At 40.1% G+C, this 21754-nt stretch overlaps 1 protein-coding gene across 1 annotated transcript in view; it reads right to left on the bottom strand.

Annotated features, from left to right (window-relative positions):
• RTF1 (RTF1 homolog, Paf1/RNA polymerase II complex component) overlaps positions 1-21754 on the bottom strand; it is a 55687-nt gene that overhangs the window by 13588 nt on the left and 20345 nt on the right. The window contains exons 3-6 of the mRNA XM_080807459.1: positions 10620-10767; positions 9392-9596; positions 2497-2611; positions 1649-1760 (exon numbers count right to left, since the gene is read on the bottom strand). Coding sequence (XP_080663585.1) covers positions 1649-1760; positions 2497-2611; positions 9392-9596; positions 10620-10767 — 580 coding nt within the window. The remainder of the gene's footprint in view (positions 1-1648; positions 1761-2496; positions 2612-9391; positions 9597-10619; positions 10768-21754) is intronic.

The raw sequence follows: 21754 nt of genomic DNA, 5'->3' as shown, positions 1-21754 counted from the left end.
AAAAGGTAAAAAAAATCCAGCATTTATTCTGCCTTTTCTATACAAAATGTACCTAATGATAACTAAATAGCTGATGAGAAGTTTCTTTTTATGAAAAGTAGACCAGATAATAAAGAATGAGGGATTAGAATATCACCATTTTGCAACTCATAATGAATTAAATGATCCAGGTAATGATTACCAATGGCTGCTGGGATAGAACATATTACTATTTTCCAATTCTTCATCCTTCTCTGTACCCATGCCCTTTGCCATGTGACACAGGAGTCCTCCCAGCCATTAACAATGGGCTTGTCATGGGACTGCTTTCGCCAATGGAATATGCAAAGAGCTGACACCACACGTGCCAATGTCAAGTCTAGGCCTCAAGAGTTATCTTGCATTTCTGCTTGCCCTATTACCTTCCTATGATCACCAGGAGAAGAATGTGCCCTAGGTATATTGGTCTGAGGAGGGAGAGAGACAGGTGTAACAGGGAGAGAGACTGCTGGTCCCAACCTGCAGCCTGGAGACTATCCCAGCTAACGTGCATATGAGGTAACCCACTGCTCAACTGCGGATCCACAAGCAGGAGCAAAGGCGTATTTACGAGTTTGGAGCAGTCTTTTATTTCACGTTATTGTGGCAAAAATAAGTGACAGAGCTGGTAATATCACAAAATGTGAGACACAGGTGTTGTGCGTCTCCTGATGGAAGTATACATCACAACCTAAAACCCGCCACACAGAAACTGAAACAGAAACAGAACAAATCCAAATGTGTCCAATTCCCTAGCTCTAACTACAAATTAGAGGAAATTCAAGATACCAGAGAAACACATTCAGCACCTCAAGGGGATGTACCCAGCATCTAAGAAACTATAAGAAGAAGAACCTCGTTTCTTCAAAATAAGCTGCAAGGGGATAAAAGAGATGAATAGGAAAACCTATACAGATTAAGTAACTTTGGGGACATACTAACAAATCACAATGTGTGGATTTTTTTAAGATTCTGATTTGAACAACCAAATTAGTATATTTTAATTATACAACTAGAGAAATCTGAAACCTGGCTAGATATTTCATAATATTAAGAAAGTCACGTTGGGGTGCCTGGGGGGCTCAGTGGACTAAAGCCTCTGCCTTCAGCTCAGGTCATGATCCCAGGGTCCTGGGATCGAGCCCCGCACTGGGCTCTCTGCTCAGTGGGAGCCTGTTTCTCCTCTCTCTCTGCCTACCTCTCTGACTGCTTGTGATTTCTGTCTGTCAAATAAACAAATAAAATCTTAAAAAAAAAAAGTCACTGTTACTATTTTTTAGATGTGATAATGATACTGTAGTTACGTTTAAAAAAAAGTGGTTATCTTTTAAATACACGTACAGAAATATTTATGGTTGAAATACAGTGATGCTGTGATTTACTTCAAAATAACCCAGTGAAAGAGGGGAATATAGATTTAACAAGACTGTTTATGAGTTGATTGTTGAGGCTGGATGACAGGTTCATGGAGGTTCATTATACTATTCTCTGTATGTGTTTGGAATTACCCATAAGGACTTAAAAAAAAAAAAAGAGCTTATAAAAAGGGGGTGAGAAATGTAAACGGGCACCAGAGCATCAAATCATATGATCATAGAGACAAAGTAGCCATTACATTTTCCCCACTGACCTGTTCTGTTCTTCCGTTTTTCTCGCTCTGCTTTTAGCTCCTCCATGGCTTGAGATTTCTTATCTAGTTTCTCATCCCGTTTGGAACGCCGTTCCTTGTTGTGGGATGTTACCTGGGAAGGGAAAAATATGTAGGGTGGCTCTTTTTATTAACAGCCAATGACAACATTCTTTGTACCTAACAATTTATCATTCAGTTTTCCAATGGGAATCTATACAGGCTGCAGAAACTGAAACTTGTTTAGAGGAAGCGAGCATCCTCTAGTGGGCAAAGTGGAGAGAGCACAAAGTCAGCTCCTCTCTTATCTGGCTAATAAAGAGAAAGCCTAAGAATTATAGGAATAAACACTTTCTGGAAGGCCACCCTAGGTGGCTCATATTTGTGGATATTTTTAACAAGCTTTCTATGATGAATGCAGAGATGACTAATTTTCTCAGCTACATTTATTACCAAGTCCAGGATGACACACACCTGAGTAAACCTCAGAACTAATCTAGCTACCTGGGATAGGACATTTATCAACTTTCCCTTGAGGAATGCTCACACACCAGTGAGTTCTTTTTTAAAAAGCAGACTTGGAAAATATTTTAAAAAATAAAATAAAAAGCAGACTTGGGTGAAGAATTCCTAAGGAATGAGCATGGCTAATGGTGAAATGGTAAGTCCAGAGATTGGTGAACCTACAAGATAAAGACAGTATGTCTTGCATGAACTGAACTAGGCTGATTAATATAAAACCATCTTTTTTTTTTTCTAAATAAAACCATCTTTTACACACACACACACACACATACACACTCAAAACTGGGGTTTATTTTTTGGATAACAAGGAACACTGAATTTCCTACCTGAGATTCTTGAATCTGTGTCAGTTTTTTCTTTTCCTGCTCCTCTTCTTGCTTCTTCTTTTTTTCTTTCTTTTCTTTCTTTTTGGCTGTTTTTAGTTTTTTCCTGATTTCAAATCTGGTTAAAAGATATTTGTTTGGTTTTTAGATGGCAATGAAGTGTTTACAAAAACTGATTTCTATCAGATAGGATAAAGGAAGTAAGTAGGGGAAGGAGTTGAATGTCTTGGTTTCCTGCAAGAAACTCCAATGTACCTTATAGGTACATTAAAAATATTGAGCTAAGTATACCAGAAGTACTTGAAAGCATTAAGCTGGAACAGACTTAAAATGAGAGAAAATATTCAGGATACTATTGTACCCTGTTGGTAACACACAGCTCTCCTTCCATCTTCACATAACAGAAAATAGTTGATTTCTAGATCAATTGCAATGATGTTCCATTAGAAACAGAATGAAACTGGAGAGAGCCACTTTCCCTTTTCTTTCTTTTTTTTTTTAAAAAAGATTTATTTATTTCAGAGAGACACAGAGACAGAGAGCTAGGGAGAGGGGCAGAGGGGAAGAGAGAGAATCCCAAGTAGACTCTGCACTGAGCTTGGAGCCTGACATGGATTTGCTCTCACAGCCCTGAGAAGCTCAGAAGCTCAAATGACTGAGCCACCCATGTGCCCCTACTGTCACATTTTTTAAGGTGGTCAGGACAAAGACTGTGTATCTTAAAAACACCACTTTTGGGGTACCTGTCTGGCTCAGCTGGTACAGCATGTGATTCTTGATCTCTAGGCTATGAGTTCGAGCCCCATGCTGGGTGTAGAGATTATTTAAAAACAAAATCTTTAAAACAAAAATTTAAAAAAACACCATTCTCCATCTTTCTTCATTAGGAAAAATGCTTCCCCCCTTCACCTTCACACCAGCAAACACAATGAATAAATATGCTATGAATAAATACACTATTCTCTTCAACAAATGCAATCTAAGCTCCTTCCCTATAATAAAAATCAGGCTCTTATGAAACAAAACTATTTTGGGAGGCATGAATTCAAGGAACATTATGGAAGGAATACAGGAATATAATAAAAATTAAACTCTTTTCCTAACACTTTAAAATAACCCCAACTATCTTTTTTTTTACTTAATTTTTAACACAGTACACAAGTCTCTTTTGTTATATCCTTTACATTCATAATTAAGGTTGTTAATGTACTTTTGTAATGTGATATAAAGAAGCACTATTAATGAATTTCTTTAAAAAAAAACATAAAAACATTAAAGAAAAAACACCCACATAAAAACATAGTCCTAAATAACCAATGGGTCAAAGAAGAAACCACAAGGGAAATTAGAAAATAATTCGAGGACTGAAAATGAATGCACAACATAACAAAATTTATAGGATGTAGCTAAAGTAGTGCCTAGAGGGAAATGTATAGCTATAAATGCCTACATTAAAAAGGAAGATAGAGGCACCTGGGTGGCTCAGTGGGTTAAGGCCTCTGCCTGCGGCTCAGGTCCTGATCCCAGGGTTCTGGGATCGAGCCCCATGTTGGGCTCTCTGCTCAGCGGGGAGCCTGCTTCTCCCTCTCTCTCTCTGCCTGCTCTCTTCCTACTTGTGATCTCTGCCTGTCAAAATAATTAAATTAAAAAAAAATAAAAAAATAAAAAAAGGAAGATAGGGATAGCTGGCTGGCTGGCTGGCTGAGTTGGTAGAGCATGTGACTTTTGATCTCAGGGTTGTGAGTTTGAGCCCCATGTTGGGTACAGAGCTTACTTAAAAAAAAAAGAATATTTTGAATTAGTAACTTAACCTCTACCTTAACAGAGTGGAAAAAGAAGAGCAAACTGAGTATAAAGCAAGCAGAAAAAAAGAATTAATTAGAGCAGGAACTAACGAAAACACAGAATAGCAAAACAATAATCGATGGAACCAGAAGTTGCTTCTTTGCAAGGATCAACAAAACAGACAAAACTTTGCATAACAGGCCAAGAAAAAATGACAGAAGATTCAAATTACTAAAATCAGGTATGAAAGAAGAGACATCACTATGGACCTTACAGAAACATAAAAGATATCATAAGGGAACACCCTGAACAACTATATGGTAACAAAGTAGGTAATTTGGATGGAATGGAAAAAATCTCAAGAAAGCGACAAACCACCAAAACTGACTCAAAAAAAAAAAAAAAAACCAAAAAAATCTGGATAGACCCATAATAAGAGATTGAAATAGTGATTTTAAAACTTCCTACAAAGAAAAGCTTATGCCCACATGGCTTCCCTGGAGAATTTTCCTAAACACTTAAGAAAGAACTAACACCAATTCTTCACAAACTCTTCCAAAAAAGAGAAGAGGAAACACTTCTCAAATTATTCTATGAGGCTAGTATTATCCTGATAACCAAAACCAGATAATGACATTACGAGAAAAGTAAGTAAAGAAAACTCAACAAAATAGTAGCAAATTAAATCCAGCAACTTATAAAAAACTGGATATACCATCATGAAGTAGGATATATCCAGATATGCAAGGTTGGTTCAACATAAGAAAATCAATGTAATAAGTACAAAAACCTCAAAACTATCTCAACAGACCCAGAACAAGCATTACACAAAATCTAACAACTGTCTTGATAAAAACTCTCAACAAACTAAGAATAGAAAAGAATGCGGCGCCTGGGTGGCTCAGTGGGTTGAAGTTTTTGCCTTCGGCTTGGGTCACGTTCCCGGGATCCTGGGATCAAGCCCCACATCGGGCTCTCTGCCCGGCGGGGGACCTGCTTCCCTTTCTCTCTCTCTGCCTACCTCTCTGCCTACTTGTGATCTCTGTCAAATAAATAAATAAAACCTCTTAAAAAAAAAAAAAAAGAATAGAAATGAACTTCTTCAAATGGATAAAATATATCTATGAAAAAACCACAGCTAATGATGAAAACTGAATGCTCTCCTCCACAGATCAGTAACAAGACAAGGCTACTCTCACCATTTCTACTCAACATCATACTGAAGGACAAGAAAAATAGAAGGAATCTACATTGGAAAGGAAAAAGTAAAATTTGTCTTTCTTGTAGCTCATATGATCTTATGCATAGAAAATCTTAAAGAATCTACTAAAAACTATTAAAACTAATAAATGAGTTCAGCAATGTTGGAGGGGGCAGGATCAATATACAACAATTAGGTGTATTTCTATATACTTACAACGAGCAATCCCAAAAAGAAACAAAGAAAGCAATTCAATTTATAATAGCAACCAAAAGACAAAATATTTAGGAATAAATTTAAAAAGTGCTAGCCTTTTACACCCCAAACTGGAAGACAAGTGTTCAAAGAAATTAAAGAATACCTAAATAAAAAGATAACAGGTTCATGGATTGAAAGACTTTACTGTCAAAGTGGCAATACTCCCAAATTTGATCCACAGATTCAATAATTTCAATAAGAATCTTTAATGCCTTTTTTGCTTTTGCAGAAATTGAGAAGCTAATACTATTATGCATATGGAAATGTAAAGGGCCCCATGTAGCCAAAACAATCTTTTTTTTTTAAAGATTTTATTTATTTATTTTGACAGAGAGCGATCACAAGTAGGCAGAGAGGCAGGCAGAGAGAGAGGTGGAAGCAGGCCCCGTGCTGAGCAGAGATCCTGAAGCAGGGCTCGATCCCAAGACCCTGAGACCATGACCTGAGCCGAAGGCAGAGATTTTAACCCACTGAGCCACCAGGCACCCCACCAAAACAATCTTGAAAAAGAAAAACGAAGTTGGAGTACTCACACTTCCCAAGTTAAAAACTGACTACACAGCTACAGTTAACAAAACTGTGTAAGACAAACATATACATAAAAGGAATAGAATTGAGGATTAACAAATAAGCATAAATATATAATATGTTTATAATATATATAATTGATTTTGACAAGTGTGCCGAGACTGCAGAAAGAACAGTCTCTTTAAGAGGCACTGAGATGGGGTGCCTGGGTAGCTCAGTCATTAAGCGTCTGCCTTCGGCTCAGGTCCTGATCCCACGGTCCTGGGATGGAGCCCCACATCAGGCTCCCTGTTCCACGGGAAGCCTACTTCTCCCTCTCCCACTCCCCCTGCTTGTGTTCCTGCTCTCACTCTCTCTCTCTCGGTCAAATAAATAAGTAAAATTGGAGCGCCTGGGTGGCTCAGTGGGTTAAGCCTCTGCCTTCGGCTCAGGTCATGATCCCAGGGTCCAGGGATTGAGCCCCACATCAGGCTCTCTGCTCAGCGGGGAGCCTGCTTCCCCCTCTCTCTCTGCCTGTCTCTCTGCCTACTTGTGATCTCTGTCTGTCAAATAAATAAATAAATAAAATCTTTAAAAATAAATAAATAAATAAATAAATAAGTAAGTAAAATTAAAAAAAAAAAAGTCACTGAGACAACTAGATATTGAAATGCCAGTAATAAAGCTGGATCCCTACCTCACAACACATTAAAAAAATGATTTCAAAATGGATCAAGGATCTGAAATTTTAAGACTCTTATAAGAACTGCAACGGTAAATCTTCACGATCTTGGATTTGGCATATTCTCAGATATGACATTAAAAGCTTGAACAAGAAAAAAAAAAAAAAAAAAAAAAGCTTGAACAAGAAAGGGAAAAAATTATACTTCACCAAAATTAAATATTTTTGTGTATCAAATAATACTACCAAGAGGATGAAAAATACAACCTACAGAATTAGAGAAAATATTTGTAAGTCATATATTTGATAAGGGTTTGATAAGCAACTATACAAAGAACTCTTACCACACAACAGCAAAAAGACGAATATCCCAGTTAAAAAATGGGCAAAGAATTTGATGTGCTGGTAGATGTGCAAAACGGTGCAGCTGCTGTGGACAACAGTTTGATGGTTTCTCAAATAATTAAACATAAAATTACCATATGACCCAGCAATTCCACTCTTAGGTCTATATCCAAAAGAACTGAAAATAAGTATTCAAACAAGTATTTGTACGCGAATGTTCATAGTAGCAAAAGGTGGGAACAACCCAAATGTCAATCAATAGATGAATAAACAAAATGTGGTATATACATTTTATATGAAAGGAAATATTATGTAGCCATAAAAAGGAATGAAGTACTGATGTGCTATGTGGATGAAGTACTAAAATGTGCCAAGTGAAAGCAGCCAGTCACAAAAGACTACATATTGTATGATTCCATTTACATAAAATGTCCAGAAATAGCCAAATCTATAGAGACAGAAAGTATATTAGTGGTTGCCTAGGGCTGGAAGGCTTGGGAGGAAACAGAGAAATGACTAGTAGTGATACAGGATTTCCTTCCAGGGTGTTAAAAATGTTCTGAAATTTATTGAGATAAAGAGCTTTGTGAATATATAAAAGCCACTGAATTTTACACTTCAAATGGGTAGATTATGGTATGTGAAATGTATCTCAATGAAGTTATTTTAAAAAGTTAATAGCTTATTATTTACACAATATGCTTACATGTATCATCTCACTCAAGGCTTACAATAATCCCAAGGAGGAAGCTGAGGCAGGAAGAAGGTAAGTGACTCATTCAGATCACTTGCCCAATGATTCTGAATTGAGCCTAGACAAATGTCAGTTTTTTTCACAAACAAGCTACCTTTAAAACTACCTGCATCCACCTCAAAATAATTTTTAGTGCAATAAATATTTAGTCTAATAAATTTAAAAATAAGTAAATAAAACCTTTAGAACTGCCTTCATAAAACAAAAAGATTTTATTTATTTATTTGACAGAGAAAGAAATCACAAGCAGGCAAAGAGGCAGGTCTGAGAGAGAGGGGGAAGCAGGCTTTCTGCTGAGCAGAGAGCCTGATGCAGGGCTCGATCCCAGGACCCTGAGACCATGACTTGAGGCTTGACACACTGAGCCACCCAGGCGCCATTCTGAGGACTATTTTATTTCTAGAGGAAACAAACATCTTTATTTTTACTGTGAGATTATGTTATGAGATAAGGAAGAAGTCTGGTCATTTAAATATGGCAAAAGTAATTCAGAAAATACTGAAGTGGGGTACTTGGGTGGCTTAGTTGGTTAAGTGTCTACCTTCAGCTCAAGTCATGACCTCAGGGTCCTCGGATCGAGCCCTGTGTCAGGCTCCCTGCTCAGTGGGGAGCCTGCTTCTCTCTCTCCCTCTGCCTGTGCTCTCTCTCTCTCTCTGTTAAATAAATAAGTAAAATCTTAAAAAAAAAAAAAAAAAAAAAAGGAAGAAAATACTGAAGCAGCGTTTGACTATCAAAAGGGCAATTTAACACCTGAGTTTTCAAAAAAAACCCCAAAAAACCAAAAACTATGCTGGAAGGATACTTAACTTAGAAACTTTAAGAAGGGGGCGCCTGGGTGGCTCAGTGGGTTAAAGCCTCTGCCTTTGGCTCAGGTCATGATCCCAGGGTCCTGGGATTGAGCCCCACATCAGGCTCTCTGCTCATCAGCGAGTCTGCTCCCACCCCCCCCCCCGCCTACTTGTGATCTCTGTCTGTCAAATAAATAAATAAAATTTAAAAAAAAAAAAAAAAGGAGGGGCACCTGGGTGGCTCATAAATAAGTAAAATCTTAAAAAAAAAAAAAAAAAAAAAAGGAGGGGTGCCTGGGTGGCTCAGTGGGTTAAGCCTCTGCCTTTGGCTCAGGTCACGATCCCAGGGTCCTGGGATCCAGGCCCCTCATCAGGCTCTCTGCTCAGTGGGGAGTCTGCTTCCCCCTCTCTCTCTGCCTACTTGTGATCTCTGTCTGTCAAATAAATAAATAAAATCTTTTAAAAAAATAAAAAATTAAAAAAGAAAAAAAAATTTTAAGAAGTTTCAAGTCTTGAATTCTGGGAAGATGGGGCTCTGAATATGAATTTTATCATTAAGGAATTAATTACAACATTACCTTTTTTTCAACACCTCCCTCTTCTCTATGCGGTTGAACAGTTCTTGCTCTCTCTCCTTCTCTGTCATCTGCTCCAGACGGGCCCGGTCTTCCTCATCGCCCATGAGGTCTTCCCCATAGCCATCATGGAACTCTTCATCTTCTGAGGATGAGTCGGAATCTGAACTGGAGGAGGAGCTGTTGCTGTCAGAATCTGACACCTCACCTACAGCAAGGCCCAAACATAAGATTAGACTATGCTACAGAAGCCTGAGGCCACAGAGATGACCCCACAGTGTTGATAATCATTGCTACAAACCCCTCCTTGTATTGAAGTAAGCTCTATGCCCAACGCAGGACCTAAACTTGCGACCCTGAGATCAAGACCTGAGCTGAGATCGAGAGTCACATGCTCAACCGACTGAGCTACCCAGGCACTCCTCAGGCTCATAATTTCTTAAGTTAACCAACTATTACCATGAGGGTTGAGAAATGGTGACTTTCAACAAGTTCTTCTACATTTATTAGTTGGCATTTAAAATATTCAATGTTTTAATGAGTCATTACACTGACTGGTGAATTCTCAATGAAACTGGATCTTGATAGGATAAAGGGTGATGGAAAAAGGCAGTATACATTACAAATGAGTATTAAGTTAAACCGGCAATTTAATAAGAACTCTGCTTGACTCAATTTAAGCCAACATTCACAGGCAATGTGCTTAAAACCAGGTTTGGCCCATTCTATGCAGGCCAGTTTGTACATAAATGTTATTTCTTAAGAGAAATGTAAAGTTTATCATTCTAGTTCTGGAACAAGTTCACTTTCATCCTAGGTTTAACAAAAATTCTGGAACTGGTTTCAAAATAAGAACATTTTTTCACTGAGTTTTGTATTTGGTTCAAGAATCTTCCTCTTCAGCCAGATCACGTATGTGTAACCAAGAGGAAGGAAAGTAAATGCAGGGTATTTGTAAAGTACATGGAGACTCTAATGCAGGGACTCCTCATGGGTTTGCTGGATGGGCTTTAGGCGCCTCACTAACCCTTGGGAACTGGGTATTTCTCTCGCTTCATTCAAATTCTCAAAGGATCCATGACCACTGTGGAGGTTAGGGACTGCTGCAATAAAGATGGAGGCCATGCTGTAATGCAGCCCTGCCCCAAGCCCCCTGCCCCAGTTCTCACTCTGTAGCTTCAACCTGACAAGAGTGGGAGTTCACCCCCCAGGTCTGGGCCACATGGCTCACCTTCCTCAGGGGCTGAGCTCTCAGCAGAACTGTCTTTATCCGAACTGCCTGAGGAAGCAGTTTTGTTGGCTTGTTTCTTCATGGTTCCTTTCTTCTCTATTTTTCTGGCCTTTCCTTTCTTCTTATTTTTATTGCTCCCAAATGTCCACTACAAGGAGAAAAGAAAGAGGAAAACTGAAACAGGGACTTTATTGGGAAAAGCTGAAAGAGTCAAGAGTCAAATCTCTGATAATCATCAAAATGTTTCTAAGAGTCTCTACTGCTTTCAACCCAAAACAAATACACTGTATATGAAGAAAGATGGATTTTTTTCCAAACTTTTGTTCAAAATTTGTTAAGTTCCAGTTTGTAATTTCTTAGAGATGGTAGATAATGGACATAACAAACATAAAATTTAAATAAAGTATTTTTTTTCAAAACAGAAAAAACAGGTATGAACCTTACGGCAAGTCAACTGAGCTAACGAACTCAGTTGGTACAGAAAATAGCTTCTATGGGAGGCCTGGGTGGCTCAGTGGCTAAGTGTCTGCCTTCGGCTCAGGTCATGATCCAGGGTTCTGGGATCAAGTCCCCTATTGGGTTCCCTGCTCAGCAGGGAGCCTGCTTCTCCCTCTACCTGCAGCTCCCTCTGCTTGTGCTCTCTCTCTCAAATAAATAAATAAAATCTTTAAAAAAAAAAAAAGAACACAGCTTCTAATGTTTCTAATGACATAGACGGCAGTCATTGCTAAGGGTTAGTATGTCTGGGTTTCAATACACAGAGGATGGTTTAGTTCTGAAGAGTCCCATGAAGGCAGGGGATAAAGCCTGTGAGCAGGAGAAAACTGCAAAAAGCACCGGGAGAAAGGATGAAGGCCAATCTCTGGCATGGATGGTAGCATTGGTACCAAACTCAAGGAGGCAGAGAGTAAACTACATTATTAAGTATATATACATGTGTGCATCTTTTTTTTTTAAACTGCATCTGTAACACGGTAACATAATGTTTAAATGTGATCAAAAACAGGAGATCCTCCAGACATAAGGAGCTTGCAGTTTGGGTTAACAAATAACAGGCAGGCAATACACAGTCACCTCAAGGCCAATAAAACTGTCTTCATCAAGCACTTGAATTATAGAAATGAAAGATTATATTGGTTGTTTTTAAAATTCACAAGAACTATTTGGTTATATTGGGGTGCCTGGGTAGTGCAGTGGGTTAAGCACCTGACTCTTAGTTTTAGCTCAGGTCGGATCTCAGGGTTGTGAGAGTGAGCCCTGTGTCAGGCTCCCAACCCAGCACGGAGTCTGCTTAAGACTCTTTCTCCCATGGGGCGCCTGGGTGGCTCAGTGGATTGAGCCACTGCCTTTGGCTCGGGTCGTGGTCTCAGGGTCCTGGGATCGAGCCCCGCATCGGGCTCTCTGCTTGGTGGGGAGCCTGCTTCCCCCCTCTCTCTCTGCCTCTCTGCCTGCTTGTGATCTCTCTCTGTCAAATAAAATAAATAAAATCTTTAAAAAAAAAAAAAAAGACTCTCCCTCTCCCTCTCATTCCCCTCAATTAAATAAATAAATCTTAAAAAAAAAAAAGGACTGTTAAAACTATTTGGTTATATTAAACCATACCTCATTTGATAGTTTAACTTGCCAATTTTAGGAGGATGACTTTAGGTGAAAGGTACTTTACTTGGGTGCTTTATTTTATGTACTACAAAAAATAATCTTCATCTTTCCAGCATCACACTGAATTACAGATCTAGTATTAACAGAAAATTTCTACATCTACTATTTAACAAAAGTACAAAGTTTTTCCTTTTCTTATAATGGGATGATAAATTAATTTCCTACCTCACAATAGTTAAGATGAGCAGTGAATTTATTTTGGAGGGTTTTTTGGGGGGTGGTGGAGGGGTAGTTCTGGTGGAGTTTCCATCCTAGAAAGGTCCTTATGCGCTATTCTTAAAAGCCCACAGTCTGCCAGATTAAAATACTGAAAAATCAAAATATTAAAATTGCTTTCACATTTTAATTTACTCTTAATTTTTAAAAAAGATTTATTTGAGAGTGAGAGAGAGGCAGGAATGTGCACATGTGTATGCCCATGAGCAGGGGGAGGGGCAGAGAGATAGAGGGAGAAAAACAAACTCCCTGCTGCGTGAGGAGTCTGATGTGGGGCTCCATACCAGGACCCAGAGGTAATGACCTGAACTGAAACTGAGAGTTGGACGCTTAACTGACTGAGCCACCCAGGCGCCACTACTCTTAGTTATTTTATTTTATTTTTTATTTTTATTTTTTTTTTTTTAAAGATTTTATTTATTTGCCAGAGAGAGAGAGAGAGAGAGAGAGAGAGCGAGCGAGCACAGGCAGACAGAGTGGCAGAGGGAGAAGCAGGATCCCTGCGGAGCAAGGAGCCCGATGTGGGACTCGATCCCAGGACGCCGGGATCATGACCTGAGCCGAAGGCAGCCGCTCAACCAACTGAGCCACCCAGGCGTCCCTACTCTTAGTTATTTTAATTGCCACTTATTTTTGTACATAAGAGCCAGGAAGAAGGGAAAAGTGAAAAAAAAAAAGTCACATGTTCAAGAAAGATGTATTAAATGAGTGAAATTTCTTTACAAGTGAATTTACCTCTCAAACTTTAACATTTCAACACCTCAATTATTATTTAGGAAGAAATCCCAATGCTTCACCTCTTAAGTCTACTCTTCAACCATTTCAAATTTTAATCACTCAAGGAAGATAATTATTAAGTCAGTTTGAAAGAATCCAAAGGGTTCAATTTCTTAGTCAACTGAGCTAAAATATATCAACTTCCCATGCTGACAACACACATATCTCTACAGGCAATAATGTATAAAACACCTTTGCTACTGGCTTTGGTTACAAGAAATAGCACAACCACACAGGTAGTAAGTAGTCAACAGTTACTGGTTGGTTATGAAACCTCTTCCAAACAGGGTGTCGTGGCCCTCTGTCCTTCTACATATGAAGCGGCCGAGAGGGTAGAGGTGGAGATCCCAGTGTCATATGTGTGTTAAGAGTGGCTAGGTCTATTTCTGCCTACAGATTTGGGTTTCTCATGGGCAACAGAGCCAATTCTGCACTGCCTAGACGCGGGACAAAAGTGTCTATAAGAGTAAAAAAGATGAATGTTAAATCAAGTCACACAGGTGAGTCGAATTCAGGAGGTGCCAGGAAGCTTCCTGGCTTCCTTATCCTTCCCCCTCTACTTGCTTCAATCTGCTACTACCTGAGCCTAGCAACCGTCACTCATTTGCAGTCACTCATTTGCAGTCTACGATGTTTATCCCTTGGGGGAGGAGGAGGAAAGATAAGAGTAAAAATAGAAAAAAATAAAATGCTTTGACTTCAAAAGGGCTTTGCTGGCTGAATCTGAGTGGGAAGGGAACCTCTTTTTTCCTTCCAACAATTTCAAAAGAAATGAGACAATAGAACGACCTCATCTCCCATGATGCTGACTCAATAGGGTCTGCCATGCCACTGCAAACATCCAGCGTCATGTATATGTGACAGGGCTCTAGGGGAATTAAAGTTATGTACGTGATTTTTACTTTAAAATACAGATTCTTGGGGCACCTGGGTGGCTCAGTTGGTTAAGCGTCATACTCTTGGTTTTGGCTCAGGCGGTGATCTCAAGATCAATATCAAGCCCCTTAACAGGCTCCATGCTTATTAACCCAGTCTACTTGAGATTCTCTCTCCCTCTGCCCCTCCTGCTCATGCTTTCTCTCCAAAATAAATAAATCTCAAAAACAAACAAACTTCTATTTCACCACCCAAAGATAAATAATCGCTCGAAATTTGGGGCCAGTCTCAGCAGGAAGCTTGCTTCTCCCTCACCCACTCCCCCTGCTTGTGTTCCCTCTCTCGCTGTGTCTCTCTCTGTCAAATAAATAAAATCTTTCAAAAATTTGGGGGGCCAGTCCAATTATTACTTACATATTATTACTTAACATAGAGAAATACACTCAAATGAGTTCCAATAATCTTCCAAAGATATTTTTTCTGGAGAATAGATCATGTTTATTTATTATTTATTTTTGTTTATTTTATTCTATTTTGATTCCAGTATGTTAACATACAGTTATATTAGTTTCAGATCACATTCGTTATATTTTACTTTTACTCCCATAAACTATAGGTTCCTGAATATTTTTGGTCTAAGAACCTATTTTAAATATTTGCACAGTATCTCTTCTCCCAAGATCACAGTCTCTGATAAACCATAAAGGACAGGGTCAAAGCTTATAGCAGGTAACATCAATATAGAAATATCTTTTTTTTTTAAAAAGATTTTATTTATTTATCTGACAGACAGAGATCACAAGTAGGCAGAGAGGCAGGCAGAGAGAAAGGAGGAAGCAGGCTCCCTGCTGAGCAGAGAGCCCAATGCGGAGCTCCATCCCAGGACCCTGGAATCATGACCTGAGCCGAAAGCAGAGGCTTTAACCCACTGAGCCACCCAGGCGCCCCAATATAGAAATATCTTAATCCAGTTATACAACCCAGAGGTTGCTCCCCTGTCCCTGCAAAAGACTCATTCTGCAGACTTTAAGACAGAAGGTATATGAATCCTTCTTTCATTGCCAGTGTGTATTAGTAAATGGAGTCTAAAGAATAAAGGACAGGATTAAAGGAATGCTCTTAGGCTTTCCCCATCCAGCAGAGAGTACAGGAAATGACCTGGAATTTTATTATTATTATTATTTTTTAAGAGATTTATTTGTGGGATATCTGGGTAGCTCAGTCGGTTAAGCGGCTGCCTTCAGCTTGGGTCATGATTCCACGGTCTTGGGATCGAGTCTTGCATTGGGCTCCTTGCTCAGCAGGGCCCTGCTTTTCCCTCTGCCTGCCTCTCCGCCTGCTTGTCTCTCTCTCTCTCTCTCTGACAAATGAATAAACAAAATCTTTAAAATAAATAAAAGATTTATTTACCTGAGAGAGAGGATCTTCAAGCAGACTCCCTGGTGAGCAAAGAGCCTACGGCGAGGTTTGATCTTACCAACCAGGAGATCATGACCTGAGCTGAAACCAAGAGTTGGACGCTTAACCAACTGAGCCACCCAGGCACCCAACTGGCATTTAAAAATGTGTATGGGGAATTGCGACTTTTTTACTGAAAGGCAGGCTCTGTTATGACCTTCCAAGTGCCACACGGAAGGCAAGCATGAGAAGGTAAGTGCCTGCGGAAGGGCATCAGCATACAAAGGCCAGAGTGACCCCAGTGAGAGCTGCTCAGAAACAATCTGGGAAAAGGCGAGGATGCCTGTCACACACATGACTTCCTGCTTGCCCGAACCTTCTACATGGAGGCAGGCCCACACAAACTACCAGGGAAGCATCATGTAGACAAGCAGTCAAGAAAACCTCTAACAGAGACTGGAAAGAAGATGTGTTCTTTTTTTTTTTTTTTTAAGATTTTTTAAAAAATTTATTTATTTGACAGAGATCACAAGCAGGAAGAGAGGCAGGCAGAAAGAGAGAGGCGGAAGTAGGCTCCCTGCCGAACAGAGAGCCTGATGTGGTGCTCGATCCCAGGACCCTGAGATCATGACCTGACGAGAAGGCAGAGGCTTAACCCACTGAGCCACCTAGGCGCCCCAGAAGATGTGTTCTTAACTACTAAATTACATGAGAGGAGCACTTTGACTCTCACTGATGTAACAGATACTATAACGGGCAGCATGATCTAATGATACAAGGAGGGTTAGTACTACACAGCCCTGTGCTAGCTTGAGCATGTGGAGGTGGTCTAAGCAGGTCCTACTCTGGGAAGCAGTTGACCTTATTGGCATCCGGCTGACAGACTGGAGGAACACGGGGTGGGGCAAGTGGTTGTTCTGGACTTGAGATGCATCCTGGGGCAGAAAAGCAAAGACACTTCAAGACTTCAGAGAGGTTATCTCTAATGGGCAAGGAAGATCATATTCTAGGTCTCATGCTCCAGAGTAGAAACCACAGCAGGGCAGTTACTCTGAAATGAGTTTACAAGTAAAATGAAATACATCGAGGTAAGTAGTGTTCAAGAACAGCTGGGCTAGTGATAAACCACACTGGGATTAAGGGTTAAAAGAACGGGAATATAGCCCCCCAAGCCCTTCACCTGAGAGTGTTTCCTTATCTGTAAAGTAGGAATAATAATATTACCTTGACCGCCTATCAGGGTAGTTTGAGACTCAAAGGAGACAGAGTAAGAGAAGTACATAGAGCACATCAGAAACCATGAGGTTCTATATAAAGACAGGATACTATTTTATGATGGGAAAAGAAAACCAGAACTTTTATTAACATGTTCTAATATTTTTTAAGATTTTTTATTTATTTGAGAGAGAGAGAGAGCACGAGCATGAGAGGGAGAAGGTCAGAGGGAGAAGCAGACTCTCCGCAGAGCTGGGAGCCCGATGTGGGACTCGATCCCGGGACTCCAGGATCATGACCCAAGCTGAAGGCAGTTGCTTAACCAACTGAGCCACCCAGGCGCCCCTAACATGTTCTAATATCATATCTGAAATAGGGGGAGTCCACATGATCTCTATGATGCCTTAGATTTTTAAAGATGTAGGATTCTTCATGAACTGAGTGGTATAGTAAGTCAAAACAACTATCAAAAGGATTCTGTAGTCATTATTCTAGACTTTGACAGTGGCCAGCAAAGAAGTGTGTGGGGAGGACAGAGTTCCTGATCATGATGTTTTTTTCCCTGAAAGTCAGTGGAGTTAAGAATAAATGCAATGTAACAGAATATTAATATTAAAGAGTATGAAGGATATGAAGACTATGAAGGATAGCTAAAGAATATGAAGGGTAGCTCAGCTTTCTTTGTCCTTCTACTGTCTAATTAATCAAAGTACAAAAGATACTACTGTATTCTGTAATCACACAATCACATATATTTAACTGGAAATTTTTACACCAAATCCCTACATTTAGTCACAAAAACTTACAACCTGACTATGGAGATAAAAACAAAAGTGAAACAGCAGTCATACCCCCCGCCCCAAAAAAGTAAAAGATAATCAGTAACTCCATTCCACCGCTTGGCTGAAGTTTACATTCTGTAAACAAGTTTGAGCAAGTGGTCCAAGAAAAGGACTTCATTTTTCCCAAATTCTTATGATGAGATTTTATGGTATCTAGACAAATGAGGTGCTACTGTGTGGTTACCTACATAGCCAAGAACCAACATGTGAAAAAAAAAAATGCTTGTAAGCAATCCACCGAGCTTTTGCTAAAATTAAGTACTCAAGCAGAGTATTTGTAGCAGGTCACCTGAGTTCCTAACCCCAGAGATCAGATGCAGGAAGTTAGGAGTAAAGAGACTACCAAAAGAGGAGAACAATGGCCACTTCTTACATTCACAAAGGAGAAATAAAAGGTGTAAAATGCACTACACACAGCTCAGTACTCTGGAACTCCTTATTTCACAATGCAAGAACTGCCATTCAAAGTCATGACTAAATCAGCAAGGAAAACAACTATATATAACAATACCTAGCAAAAAATTTTTCAAGTAGAGTGACTGTCTAGATTTTCAACAGTACTGGGGTAATTCATCTACATGTAACATCTTGTTCTAGAGGTACAGTGTACACGAAAACTCCACTAAACCAATATCCACACAGGGAAATAGTAGCTTAGCAAGGGAGGCCTTTCTGAGAGCTCGTGCTAATTAGGTATTATCTGTATGGTAAAGAAATCACAACATGCTCTTGGATATGTAGGTCGACTTCCTGGAGAAGTTGTTACTAAATGAATTTATAAGCAAAAGTTGTATCATTTTCAAAATGTTCTATTAATAAAAATAGTGGAACCAGCAAGAGATAAGAGAGTGGGAATAGGAGTGCAACTAGATCCAAGTGAGAGAATCTGAACGATCAGATAAGAAAAAAAGAAAAGAAGCCTCAGAAAGAAAGTAGAGCAAAATGAAACGGGGGAAAAGCAAGAGGAGAGCAATGTCTTCAAAGAGGTGAGTGGGGGCATAATTGCCACCAGGAAGACGGTCAGAAGTTCTAGGGAAGAAAAAACAGGTGTGACAAGTACTACAGGGCTGGGCCAAATGCTTTTATTTCTCAAAAATGTTCAAAACAAGACTATACACGAAACATTAAAAGATAACTCTCGCTCAGGCAGAGGGTATTAGAAGATAATTCAGCTGTTTCTTACTTTGTCTAATGTAGTTTTATTCGATTTTGAATTTTAAAAAGGGTTTTGGTTTTTCAATGTGATTTTTACTAGTAACAGGTAAGGAAATCGGGGCCTCCTTCTTATCTAGCTAAAGCTGTTTCTGAGATCTGCCATGTTTTTCTGTGTTTTTCTTTTTTTAAGATTTTATTTTTTATTTTATTTCATTTTTTAAAAAAGATTTTCTTTATTTATTTGACAGAGAAAGATCACAAGTAGGCAGAGAGGCAGGAAGAGAGAGAGAGAAACAGGCTCCCCACCGAGCTAAGAGCCTGATGCAGGGCTCGATCCCAGGACCCTGGGATCCCTGGGATCATGACCCAAGCCGAAGGCAGAGGCTTTAACTCACTGAGCCACCCAGGCGCCCTTTGTGTGGGTTTTTAAAAACAATTTTTATTTTTAATTAATTAAGTTTTTAAAAAAGATTTTATGTATTTGAGAGAGAGCATGAGTGTGGGGAGATGGAGAAGCAAACTCCCTGCTGAGCAGAGAGCTGACATGGGGCTCAATCCCAGGACCCTAAGATCGTGACCCAGGCCAAAGGCAGACACTCAACCAACTTAGCCACCCAGGTGCCCCAAGATTTTTATCTTTAAGTAATCTCTAAATGCAATGTAGGGCTTGAAATCACAACCCCAAGAATGTGAGTCACGCTCTGCCAATTGAGCCAGCCAGGCACCCAATCCACCATGTTTCTGGAAAGGATTCTGGGGGCACCTGGGTGGCACCATCGGTTAGGCATCCAACTCTTGATTTCAGCTCAGGTCATAATCTTGGAGTTGTGAGATCAAGCCCCGTGCAGGGCTTTGCACTCGGCAGGGAATCTGCTTGAGATTCTCTCTCTCCCTCCCCTTTGATCCTCTCCCGGCTTGCTCTCAAATAAATAAATACAAATAAAAAACAAACAAACAAACAACAAACACCAGAATTCTCAACTACTTGATTTAGGACTCTGTTGCTAGCTCTCTCCTCCTCTCTGTTACTTTTCCTCCCTGCTACTCCTGTTTGGACCCTTGGTGGTGTTTTTCCTATCAAATGCTTACAGGGACAAGAGGTGACAGCACCAAAACGCAACACCAGACCTACCACTGAGGTGTGCTTTCCAATATCCCACGGCTGGGCAATATAAGCCCTACAGAAAGAGTCCTGCCTGCATTTTATTTTCACATGTGTTCCAAAATATAATTGAGAATAACCTCTTCACCAAAAATAATACACAGGTATATTCTTTTTCATTAAATTTAGGTTTTCCTCCCTGCAAAGATATTACACATGAAATATCTACTATTCCTTCCCTACCTGAACCTTACACGTTTTGTCCAATGTGCGCAGTTTTTTCTGCATAGGAAATGCCTAACTTCTCTCTATCCCCCTCTTCCACTATTCCTGATCAATTAGCTAGATACCTTCTGGCTCTAAACTTAGGACATGTCTCTCCTTTTCACAAACCACCCATTAGCCTTCTAACTCAGCTGTTACTGTTGTTGTTGTTTTGTTTTTAAAACTAGAATGAATGGGACTATGGGGTAGGCACATTTTTTTTTTAAATTTTATTTATTTATTTGAGAGAGAGAGATAACAAGTAGGCAGAGAGGCAGGCAGAGAGAGGGGGAAGCAGGCTCCCCGCTGAGCAGAGAGCCCGATGCGGGGCTCGATCCCAGGACCCCGACACCATGACCCGGGCCGAAGGCAGAGGCTCAACACACTGATCCACCCAGGCGCCCCACTGTTGTTGTTTTAAGATTGTATTTTTTTAAATATTTTATTTACTTATTTGACAGAGAGAGAAAGAAGCCAGAGAAGCCAGAGAAGGAACATAAGCAGGGGGAGTGGGAGAGGGAGAAGCAGGCCTCCTGCAGGGAGCCCAATGCAGGGGTTGATCCCAGGACCCCAGGATCATGAGCTGAAGCAAAGGCAGAAGCTTAACGACTGAGCCACCTAGGCACCCCGATTTTATTTATTTATTTATTTGAGACAGAACAAGCAGAGGGAAGATGCAGACAGAGACGGAGGAGCAGGCTTCCCGCCGAGCAGGGAGCCGCCTGATGTGGGGCTCAATCCCAGGACCCTGGGATCATGCCCTGAACTGAAGGCAGATGCTTATCCGACTGAGCCACCTAACTCAGTTGTTCTTGACCAGTTTTCTGTCCTAGTAAATTTGAAGGAATCAACACACTTCTACCAGTATTCATGGCTTACTAGTAAAAACAGACAATTAAAGAGTGGAAGGGGAGAAGGGCTGGGAGGTGTATTAAAAGAAAAGGTCCAGAGTAGTTTCTGGCACAGAACTTAGATCATAGACTCCACTTAACTGAGAACTGGAACTTGAACAACCAAATTTCAAAAAGGCTATGTTGCAGGTCATACGGATATAAGCACCACAGCAGGAATCAGAAGACATAGTATCAAACCATAAGAGACTCTTTTTTTCCCCCCAAAGATTTTATTTATTTATTTGATAGAGAGAGATCACAAGTAGGCAGAGAGGCAGGCAGAGAGAGAGGGGGAAGCAGGCTCCCCGCTGAGCAGAGAGCCCGATGCAGGGCTCGATCCCAGGACCCTGGGACCTGAGCAGAAGGCAGAGGCTTTAACCCACTGAGCCACCCAGGCGCCCCCATAAGAGACTCTTTATCTCAGGAAACAAACTGAGGGTTGCTGGGGGGTAGGGATAGGGTGGCTGGGTGATGGACATTGGGGAGTATATGTGCTATGGTGAGTGCTGTGAAACGTGTAAGCCTGATGATTCACAGACCTGCACCCCTAAAGCAAATAATACATTATATGTTAATTTAAAAAAAAAAGAAGACATAGTAAATTACTTCAGTATGTGGTTTTTACCTATAGAGATGTATGAACATCACGAGAGAGGGAAAAAAATCAAGAGCCTGTCTCAAACCTCACATTGAAGGATCTCGCAGAAGCCCCCTACCTATCTTAGAATCTCTTTAAGG

The sequence above is a fragment of the Martes martes genome (assembly GCF_963455335.1).
Source record: "Martes martes genome assembly, chromosome: 7".
Taxonomy (NCBI): domain Eukaryota; kingdom Metazoa; phylum Chordata; class Mammalia; order Carnivora; family Mustelidae; genus Martes; species Martes martes.
The sequence above is the reverse complement of the archived record's forward strand: the minus strand, read 5'-3'. Positions and strand labels throughout refer to the sequence as shown.